This window comes from Gopherus flavomarginatus, chromosome 9 (assembly GCF_025201925.1).
Source record: "Gopherus flavomarginatus isolate rGopFla2 chromosome 9, rGopFla2.mat.asm, whole genome shotgun sequence".
Lineage (NCBI taxonomy): Eukaryota > Metazoa > Chordata > Testudines > Testudinidae > Gopherus > Gopherus flavomarginatus.
The window spans coordinates 3302654-3313672 of NC_066625.1; the positions used below are offsets into that span (position 1 = coordinate 3302654).

Sequence of the window (11019 nt, forward strand, 5' to 3'; positions counted from 1 at the left end):
TCACTAGATGAGCAATGCAGTTGTGCTGTTTGTTTCCCTGATGGGTGAAAATTTTGTGCTGGAAAAGCAACTGCTTTGGTCTTGAACCTGCATGTTGGCAGCCAGGAGGGTAACAGTTGCCTGTAAAATAGTATTGAGCTTTTTGGGGACATTTTGGTCCTCCGTGCTATTTTTATTAAGTGATCACAGTCAAGATGTTTTTCCTGCGGGGTTGGGGTGAGGGAGTGCGTGCACGCACACTATAATCCAGATCAGGTTGAGCAGAGCTTTCTGCCCAAGAGCTGATGTTTCAGAATGCTGTACCATCCCCACGCATTCTGTGATTGCTTTCAGAATCGCTGTACTGCATCAGGACCAGCGAGAGGACTGGGGGGCGGGGAAATGTGAGGCCGTTTTACCCAAGGGGTTCCCCAGACACCGCCCCTTGAACAAGCTAGCAGTGCCTAGTGTTCCAAAGGCCCGCAGATGCCTAGGGAGGCTGTGCTGGAAGTCGGTATGCCCCGCAGGTGCTGGGGTTGGCTAGTAGCCGGTGTTCAGCCATAGCCTGTCCTGTTTGTTGCTTGATGCTCGCAGTGCTCTCCTGGGTATTTGTTTTTCCCTTTATAATGGGCACAGCCACAGTGCATCCGCCCACGTGCCTGCAGGCTCCCATTTCCCTAGCGCATGGGGAGACGGGGAGGAGCTGGCCAGCTGGGACGCTCTGTTGGGAGACTGCTGACCAGTCTAAGGGTATGTCTAGCCTTGGCATGGGGGGCAGCTCCCAGCCCGTAGAGATGTACCCACGTAGCTCTCATTCAGCCAGCACACGCTTCACATAGTGGACCTGCGGTGATCAGTGAGGCTGTCTACCTCGAGCATGGACCCAAGGGTTCCAGACACGTTCCTCCCGCTGCTGCCTGTGCTCCTACAGCTACGCTACTGTCCTTACCACGCTGGCTGGATGGGTGCTACTGTGGGTGTGTCTCCTCAGTTGGGGAGCCCAGCTCCAGCTCCACATGCAGACACGGTGTCCCCCTTTGAGCTCATAGCAAGCTGCCAGTACAGCCACCCTCTGGGTGATGCTTAAACTCCCTCTCGGGGCTTCTCCTGCCTGCACTGGCTTTTCCCCTTCTGCTAACCTGTGTGTCATCTCGTCCTCCTCTAGGTGGATTTACTGAAGCAACTAAAAAGAAAATCCTGGACATGTTGGGCTTCCAGAGCATCAATCTAGAGAAGAGCACGTGGTACGTTGCGCAGGCCAGTCTGTTCCAGTTGGCTGATTCCCGGGGCTGCTGCCTGGCATCTGTGGATCCGAGTGCTTACCCTGGCCTGCTGTGTCCTTGTCCTTCCGTTTAACTCTTGTTTGTAGGGTCGTACTAGCACATCCCAAGAGCCTGCTGCACCCCGTGTCTGTGGCATTTGTCTGACCCCCCCCCAGTAGTGGAGCACCTTGCCCCCTGAGGCAGGGCAGGGCTGTATCCCCATTGTACAGGTTGGGCCAGGCAGCACAGAGAGATGGAGTGATCTGCTCCAGGTGTGTCACAGGAAGTCTGGGTCTCCTGCATTGCAAGCTAGTGCTCTAACCACTAGGCCTTTCTTCTCTGTCTAACCCACCAATCCTCGGTTTTAGCTGCTTCTTCCATAGTGATGACCCTTCCTCCAAAGCGTGCAGGTTCCGTGCCCGCTGGACGCGCCAGCAGCAGGTGCTTGGCGTGAAGGCATCTCATGCCTACACACCAACAGCCTCCATGTATCTCCCCCGCCCCCTCTCGCGACACGCTTGGTGCCTCAGTCCAGCAGGCAGGCGTCTCGGTGTCACTTTGAACCTGGTCTCCAGCCACCCCTCAGTTAGCACCTTCTTGCACTGGGGCGCTACTCTCCTTGCCTTGTGGTGGCTGCTGGCTAATGGGCTAATGGTTCAATTAATTTCTAGCAGCCTCTGTAGCCCTTTAAAACTCTGGCAAAATGTGCTTCATAATTTTTCTGAGCATCATCTATGAAAGCCTCAGAGGTGGATCCGAGCTCCTGTGTTTAGATTCTCTCTAAAGGCTCCTAAACGGCAAGATAATCAAAAGTCTTGCCCTGGTGCTGATGTTCCAGCAGCTGCGTCCTAACCCCCAAACTCTGGGTTCCACGAAGTCATCTGGCTCTGAGGATCCTTCCTTTACTGGTATTACTGCAACTCCAGCTGATGGCAAAAGGCTTCTCAGCCGGGGCTGGATCAGTCCAGCCACACCACTTGTGGTTCTCTAGCACAGGGGCTCTCAAACTTTTGTGCTGGGGACCCCTTTCACATAGCAAGCCTCTGAGTGTGACCCCCCCTAAATTAAAACCACATTTTTATATATTTAACCCCATTATAAATGCTGGAGGCAAAGCAGGGTTTGGGGTGGAGGCTGACAGCTCGTGACCTCCCCCATGAAATAACCTTGTGACCCCCTGAGGGGTCCCAACCCCCAGTTTGAGAACCCCTGCTTTAGCAGGTAAAACCCTGGGGAGCAGAGGAACTCTTGCATTCAGAGGATGCAGTTGTTAGACAGGTAGGGAGCCTGGGATTTGGGAGACTCTGCTTTGTTCCCCTGCTCTGCCACAGACGCCTGTGTGACCTTGGGCAAGTCACAGCCTCTCTGTGCTGCCATTCCCATTTATGCCATGGGGACAATATCCCTGCCTGCCTCATGGGGTGCTGTGTGGGTAAAGGCATCTGATATCAAGGTGCTCCAAAACTCTAGTGATTGGGGGGCCAGCTGAGTAACTCAGACAGCAGCCAGAAAGGAAATATCTCCATAATATGGCAAGCTCCTTTGTTTGTTTTACGTACCTAAAACATCTGCAGTGAGAACTGTGTAACCAGTATCCCTCTCATCTATCAGTCCATGTCCTCTAAGGCCATGTCTACATCTAAAGTTTTGCAGCGCTGGTTGTTACAGCTGTATTAGTACAGCTGTATAGGGCCAGCGCTGCAGAGTGGCCACACTTACAGCAACCAGCGCTGCAAGTGGTGTTAGATGTGGCCACACTGCAGCGCTGTTGGGCGGCTTCAAGGGGGGTTCCGGGAACGCGAGAGCAAACCGGGAAAGGAGACCAGCTTCGCCGCGGTTTGCTCTCTCGTTCCCGGAGCCACCCAGCAAACCGCAGGGAAGGAGACCTGCTTGCTCTGGGCTCTGGGAACGAGAGAGCAAACCGGGAAAGGAGACCCGCTTCGCCGCGGTTTGCTCTCTCGTTCCCGGAGCCCCGAGCAAGCAGGTCTCCTTCCCTGCGGTTTGCTGGGTGGCTCCGGGAACGAGAGAGCAAACCGCGGCGAAGCGGGTCTCCTTTCCCGGTTTGCTCTCTCGTTCCCGGAGCCCAGAGCAAGCAGGACTCCTTCCCTGCGGTTTGCTGGGTGGCTCCGGGAACGAGAGAGCAAACCGCGGCGAAGCGGGTCTCCTTTCCCGGTTTGCTCTCTCGTTCCCGGAGCCCAGAGCAAGCAGGACTCCTTCCCTGCGGTTTGCTGGGTGGCTCCGGGAACGAGAGAGCAAACCGCGGCGAAGCGGGTCTCCTTTCCCGGTTTGCTCTCGCGTTCCCGGAGCCCAGAGCAAGCAGGACTCCTTCCCTGCGGTTTGCTGGGTGGCTCCGGGAACGAGAGAGCAAACCGCGGCGAAGCGGGTCTCCTTTCCCGGTTTGCTCTCGCGTTCCCGGAGCCACCCAGCAAACCGCAGGGAAGGAGACCTGCTTGCTCTGGGCTCCGGGAACGCGAGAGCAAACCGGGAAAGGAGACCCGCTTCGCCGCGGTTTGCTCTCTCGTTCCCGGAGCCACCCAGCAAACCGCAGGGAAGGAGACCTGCTTGCTCTGGGCTCCGGGAACGCGAGAGCAAACCGGGAAAGGAGACCCGCTTCGCCGCGGTTTGCTCTCTCGTTCCCGGAGCCACCCAGCAAACCGCAGGGAAGGAGACCTGCTTGCTCTGGGCTCCGGGAACGAGAGAGCAAACCGGGAAAGGAGACCAGCTTGATTACCAGAGGCTTCCTCCTTCCACGGAGGTCAAGAAAAGCGCTGGTAAGTGTCTACATTGGATTACCAGCGCTGGATCACCAGCGCTGGATCCTCTACACCCGAGACAAAACGGGAGTACGGCCAGCGCTGCAAACAGGGAGTTGCAGCGCTGGTGGTGCCCTGCAGATGTGTACACCTTCAAAGTTGCAGCGCTGTAACTCCCTCACCAGCGCTGCAACTTTCTGATGTAGACAAGCCCTCAGTATGATCTAGTCTCTCTCCATCCATTTGAGCCTGTTATCCACATAATGACCCAGTCCCTGACATAGAACGGGACCTGTTATCCACATAATGACCCAATCCCTGGCATAGAACGGGACCTGCTCTGTGACACAGAGCTTAGGGGAAGTCATGGGTGGCCTTTGGGGGGGTTCTCTCGTCTTTCCTGGCTTGCTTGGAAACTTGCCCACTTCCTTATTAATTAAATTCCAACTCTCTGTAGCCATTGGCCCAAGCTAACAAGGCTTGGTGGGGATGGATTGGTGGCTGCCCAGCACTTTGGAGTATGAAGCTGTGTGTCCTTTGATTCCAAAATGGTTGGTTGCATTAACCAGCGACTGGATGAAATGGAAAGTCCCCTGTATCAGCTCTGAGAGCTAATGGGGATTTGGGGATCTGCTTCCTTAGTTGTACCAGTAACTATTCCATGGCTCACGTCTGCTCCTGCTGTGTGTTTCTCCTAGTGATGGGAATGGTGCATTTCCAGGCTCTGAAGTCTATCGCATGGTCGAGCAAATCAATGGCCAGTTAAAAGAGAGCATTGTGAAAGCCCTGGAGGAAGAAAGGTAACTGGGTGCTGTGGGGGTGAGGCTGGGCTCTGTACCCTACCCTAGTCTCTTGGCTCACGTCGAGGAGTGCTGAAGGCTGGGTGCTGGGAGCAAGGGGGTTACTGGAGCTCCTTTCTGGGCTCTGCTCCTTCTAGCTTTCGTCCAGCAGTGTGCAGAATCAGTGACTCCTCCCAGGCTCCTTGCCCAGCCCCTGGCCTGATTTCAGTCTCTTTCCCTGCCCAGCCTGCAGAGGTGAAAGTAAGCGGGTACACCCCGGCATGGTGCAGCGGCTGGAGCCCCAGGCCCTTGAGATTGTCCCCGGAGCCCTGCCACCACTACCCCAGGGCTCTGGCGGAAGTTTAAAGGGTCTGGGGCTCTGATAGCTGCTGCCACCCCAGGCCCTTTAACTTGCTGCTGGAGGGCCCGGGGTGGTAGCGGCCGGAGCCCTGGGACCTTTAAATCACCGCCCGAGCCCCCAGCTGCCGCTGCTACCCCGGGGCTCTGGCAGCCCGGCTCGGGTGGTGATTTAAAGGGCCAGGGGCTCCCAGCTGCCGCTACTGCAGCAGAGCCCCAGGCCCTTTAAGCTCTGCCAGAGGCCAGGGCCCCTTCAATGGTGATTTAAAGGCCCCGCCCCCACCCCCAAAGGACTCCGGAGTACCGGTAAGTCCTTCAAGTTACTTTCACCCCTGCCAGCCTCCACCGTTCAGGGTCCTCATCCCAATCTTCCCTTTCAGCTGCATGCACACATACCCCACTCCAGCTCTAGCCCCCTCTGCGTTCGGGTCAGGCTTATTCCTCCTGGGCGCCAGCTGGGGGTTCATTCAGTGCATGGGGGAGACATGCTGCTTGCTCTCAGTTTCTGTGCCTAGCACCACAGCCTCCCCAGCTGCTGTGGGGAGCAGTTTCAGGGGAAGTCCTGCTAAGCCGCTGCAGCCTCAGGACAGGGCATGCTCAGGTGCGCTGTGGGGATAATGCATGTACAGTCCAGTTGCATTACGAGCTGTGTGGGGATGGAGCATGCTCAGTACAGATGGCAGCTAAACTCTCTAAAGCTTCCAAACTCTACCGAGCATGTGCAAACTGAGATGATTTTATTTTTTCATAGGCTTGTAATTTGGCCAAACTTGGGTAGTTTTTCACAGGTGTGGCAAAAGGCACCTCCCTGACACCAGGGAAACATCCCTGCCACCTTTCAAAACCCTGCCCCAAAGTATGGGGGTGCTGGAGCTTCTCAAGGAAAAAGGTGGTCAGATAATTTTTTTTAAGCTGTCTTAACGTATTTTCCCTTAATCACCGTACTACAAACAGCTGAACCCTTTTTGCTAGAACTTTAACATAAAAACTCAGCCTGAGGCAGACGCCCGGCATGGGAAACTTTGGCCCAAAGAAGCTAGTGTTTGGCCAAGCTATAAGCAAGTGGAAAGTGTTGGGGAATTCTCAAGTAGAGATGTTGCTGCCAGGCCTGCCCGTAGTCCACTTCTCTGGTGATTTTGTTATGGGTTAGCTGTCGCTGGCGAGACCTGCTGGGGGAGAGGTGTAGTTACAAAACAATTAACCTGGTGTTTCTGGGGTGGGGTCCGTTTGTCTGTGTCTCACATCAGCGCCATCAAGGGCTGGTTCAGCCCGTACCACAGGAAGCACCAGTTCGGGAACCCGCGCAATCTGGAGAACTTCGGCAGCAAGGTGTTGAAGTACGTGAGGCCCCCTTGGTCGCTCTTGGGGGCGGGGTAGGTGGGACTCATACTGCTGGGAGGGCCTGGCGGAGTCTCTGTGTGATGGGCTCCTGGGAAGAGGAATGGAAGCGAGCGCTCGCCTTCCCAGGGCTCTTCTTTGAGGCAGAGTGAAGGCCTTGTGCCACGAGCGAGGCCTTCGCCCGCGAGGTCCCCACTGAGCAGGAATCTGAACTCAGCCCGGTGTGAACCTCTGCAGGGCATGGGGCTGAGAGGGACGGTATGGGCCTGCCCTGTCCCAGCCCTGGGGAAGGCATGCAGGGCGGGAGCACCATGTGCCCTGGGAAGGCAGTGCCCAAACCAAGTTGCCTATGTTGCTAAGAGCCAGGGCTGGACTCTCACAAGCCAGAACCTTGATCCCCACCCCTCCCCTTCTCCTTGTCTGCGGGGCGGCGGGGGGTTCCCTCAGCCCCTTTGGGGATGTCGTATCCAAAGTGGGAGCCCTAACTTGAGCTGAATCCTAGCCGCTGGGTGTTGTGAGGGCCCAGGGCTGGGGCTCCCAGTGCAGTGCTCACTGCAGTGGCCTGCTACTCTCCTGGGAGAACCAGTGGCCTCTTCCCAGCTGCCAGAGGTCACTGGGCCAGGGGTCTCTTGACGTGACGATGACGTGTGGGCAGGTGACACTCCCACAAAGCCCACTCCTGCCTTCCTGGGGCCGGTGGGGCGGGGGGCTGGTTACATACCAGGCAGCTAGTTCTAAAATGATGGGAGGAGGGCTGGGCTGGGAGCTGAGACCGGGGTCCTAGGCCTGGCTCTGCCCTAAGCCTCCCAAGTGACTTTGGACCAACCCCCAGGCTCGGCTGCCCCTCTGTAAAGCAGGGAGGAAGAGGAGGGCCTTTCACCCAGGGGTCTTGTGGGCCTTGACAAGGCATCATCAACTTCCAAAAGAGTGTTGGGGTCTGGGCCTGCCCCGGAGCCCCTGCCTGTTGCCATCGCAATGCAGTTGCCCCCCTGCTATGTTGAAAGGACTCTGTCCCCGTGGCTGGGGGGTATGTTGGAAGGAGCTCCCAGAACGGAGCCTTTTACCTGTGCCCGGAGCGCTGTCCATGGGGAGATCTTTCCATGACAGGAGCTTGGCTGGTGATAGCAAGTGCAATGCTGTGGGGTTTGTCTGGTGCCCCTGTGACTCATTCAGAGTCCCAGGGCAACGAGCCCCATGGTAATGGCTGTTAATCAGCCTGCACCCCTGCAAACGCCGCAGGCTCCTGGCTCTGACGCGCTGCCACCTTCTGCCGCCAGGGTCCACGAGGACTGGGAGAACTTCATCCAGAACTTCCGCTCCCAGCTGGAGAGCATCTACTTCCCCGACACAGTGGAGGAGTGGATGGAGGAGAACGTCAATCCCTACATGGACCGGCTGCGGGAGTTCGTCCGGGACTACAGGGAGATCATCCGCCTGAACGCCAAGCCCAAGGCCTTATAGGGGTGGGAGCCCAGGCTGGCTTGCTGCAGTGAGGAGCCCAGTTTCACCACACAGTGGGCTTGAGCTGCTGGGAACGTGGGGACTCTGGACAGAGCTTATTTCCCCTCGTCGTAGTCCGTTAGCAACCCCCAGGCTAGTCTTGTTTCCTGGCTCCCTCTCTGTTCCAACCCCTCTTCACACTAGTCCCTAAAATCATCTTGAGAAGCATGAGCGAGGCCATGGGGAGCCTCTGGGATTGGGCAGCTGTTAATGTCTTGGGCTTGGCACTGCAGTGGCTCTGAGCAGGCCAGCCCAGACAGCAGGTGCAGCCAGCGAGTTGCTGGCCATCTGAGCTGTGAGCCCTGTGGCCACAATGCGTTCTCCAAGCTCAGAGCAGTGCCCTTTCCCTGCGTGCCCAGGATCAGGCCGTCACTGTGGCTCCCCCAGGAGAGGTGGGATGGGGCTGGCTTGCCTTTCAGCCCCCATCCATGCTCATCGGGGAGCCCATGGCTCTGGCAGTGCAGACCAGCTTCACACATCCTGCTTCTTCATGGGACCAGGCAGGAAAGCCATGCCCTCCTTCCTCAAAGAGCCCAGAGTCTGTCTGTCCCCAGCCTGGCGCTCCACAAAGCCGTAAGAATGGGAGATGTTTGGGCCTTCCTGGGAAAGCTCTCTGCAATGACCAGCCTTTTTGGGACTTACACACCTGTCTGCCTCCTGGTCACCTGAAGTGTTGGTGTGTCTGAATGGAAATGCATGAGACGGAGCCTCTCTTCGTGGGGGAGCTGGGTCTCTGCCGACACTCCGGCCACTTCAGGAAGAGCAGTGCCCTGAGTGTAGGCTGGGGAGTGGGTATCACACGAAGTCTTGTGCTCTTTGCACTAGTCGCAGATTGGTGACCCATTGAAAATAGGTGAATCTGTTCTCTCCGTGCCAGCGAGGTGACTAGTGCGCACGCTGGCCCCGTGGCAGTGGTGAATTCAGAGATGACTTGCTTAGGCTTCGGGCTGTTTGGAGCGGGGCTTTCCAAAGGGCTTGGAGCTGGCCTCGCTCGCTGGTAAAACATGCCCTGACTGCAGCAGGTGCAGAGTCCCACACCGAGCGCTGCTGAAAACTCCACCCTTAGCGTTTGCCTGCACTGCCTTCAGAGGTGTCCTCGCGCTTGGGCTGTAATCTAGCTAGCTTGGCTAAAAGTAGCAGTGAGGTGGGCTAGCAATGGGAGTTCATAGCCAGCAGTCTGGACCGGCATGTACAGCCTGTGCTGAAGCCATGCTGCCGTGGCCCCACTGCTGTTTTAGCTGCACTAGCGAGGTCAAAGCTAATTCCCATAATCCTGCTTGAGCTGCAGTGGCTCCTCCGACGGCGGAGTAGCCGTACTCTGAGCTGGTGGTATCTATTTTGAACACAGAGATCTGATGCCCATGATCTGTTTCCTTTTGGAGATGTGGATCTTAACACGCCAGGCGAATCCCTGGGGAGAGCTGCTGCTCTTCTGCACCAGGGCTCCCCTGTGCAGGACCCCAGGAAATTTTGTGAGTGTTATTGTCCATTGCAGTCTGGGGAAGGGTTAGGCAAATGCTGAACAATTCCTGCTTTGGGAGGCTCCTCCAGGGACAATGCTGCCAAACAGGTTTGCAGGGGGCAGGGTCTTGTTTTGGCAAATGCCCCAGAGCAGGAGCTGCCTTTCTGCTGGGGATGGTGATAGACCCTGGGCCTTACAGCGGGACACAAATTAGAGACACTAATGGGTATCAGAGGTATCAGAACATGCTGGGGGTTAGCTTGTGGACAGGGACTGGGGATTGGCCTGTGGACTCTAAATCCACCTGGAGTTGGGAGTTCTCGCTGCCTTGGTGGGGCTGACAAAACCCAATGTGTGAGCTCCCCCTGCTGGTTCCTCAGCAGCGCTGGGTCCAAACACTTCCCCAGACTGTGGTAAAATTGATGCTGGTGCAAGAACCAACATTTTGGCCTATTTAATGTGAGGTAACTCGGTGTAGCAGCAATCTCTGCAAGCAGCCATGTTAATATCGGTTCTGTTCGAGAGGGCAGGGGACTATGGTGACTTCTGATCTGTGGAGTAAAGGGCAAGTCCAGGGTGGGAGACCCTGATCTCAAACTTCTGAACTTATTGCAAGCAATGAGGTTACAGTCCAAAGTGAAGTGTGCGATGTATGGTGTCCTGCCCTCCCCCCCAGTCACAGGGCTAGGGTCCCTGGCAGGTTCTCGCTGTGGGCTGTAGTACAGCAGGATGTTTCATTGCCCCAGGGAAGGTGACAGACACTGTGCAATAACCCAGGCTTCTCTTGCATTGCCACTGTCTCTGCACTAGCTGATGTTGCTGTAATACAGTGAGTGACACTTGGGTCCAATGACTACACGGAGAGGACTCCTGTTTGACAGTGGTATTTGGTTTAATATATTGAGCCTAATTTGTTTTTTAACTGTATAGAGAGCTCATGTAATACCGACTTCCACAATAAAGTATTTTACTAAGAAATGCAGCAAATCGTCACTTGTGGCCAGAGTCCCTTTTACCGATTCTAGTGCCCCCGCCGGGCCGCTTCCTTCTCTCTGGGATCAGTCCGTGGGCTGAGGACGGGGCTCTGTGGCATGGCGGGTTGGTGCTAAACAGGCATTTCTCCCAGGGGAGCCTAGGTTCAAACCCCAGTTTGGCTGCAGGCTGAAAGGGTGGGAAAAGGCGACAACATGGACTTCAGCACAGCCTAGCTGCCGAGTGGGTATACAGGGTCCCAGGTGGACTTGAACTTGTGCTGCTGAGGCTTCGCTGCACTGGTGCTTCCCAAGCCACCTGTAATTGAGTTAGTGTCCCCCCATATGCTGCAATTACCCCTCTGATTGCAGCATCGACAGACGCAGACTTAGCCCTGGCTGGACACGGCTCTGGTCCACCAGAAAACTACCATGCTGTTGGCTGGGAGCGGCCGTCTCCAGGCCCAGGATCAGACTGTCCGTGGATGCTGCTGTCATGGAGGGGAGCTGTGTGTGGGGATCCTGGAACAGCGACGGGTGCGTTTGGCAGCAGAGTTATGGGTGGAGGCTGGGATAGCATGGGCTGTGGGTTGGGACTGAGGGGCACTGGCAGAGCTG

General features: G+C 56.3%; 1 protein-coding gene across 5 annotated transcripts in view; it reads left to right on the top strand.

Annotated features, from left to right (window-relative positions):
- Positions 1 to 10417, top strand: part of LOC127058487 (hexosaminidase D-like) — a 34851-nt gene extending 24434 nt beyond the window's left edge. For all 5 annotated transcript variants that reach the window (XM_050968598.1, XM_050968599.1, XM_050968602.1 and 2 more), the window contains 4 exons: positions 1145 to 1223; positions 4693 to 4794; positions 6378 to 6467; positions 7746 to 10417. In XM_050968598.1, the coding sequence (XP_050824555.1) occupies positions 1145 to 1223; positions 4693 to 4794; positions 6378 to 6467; positions 7746 to 7929 (455 nt within the window). In that variant the 3' untranslated portion in view covers positions 7930 to 10417. The remainder of the gene's footprint in view (positions 1 to 1144; positions 1224 to 4692; positions 4795 to 6377; positions 6468 to 7745) is intronic.
- Positions 10418 to 11019: the final 602 nt, after the last annotated feature.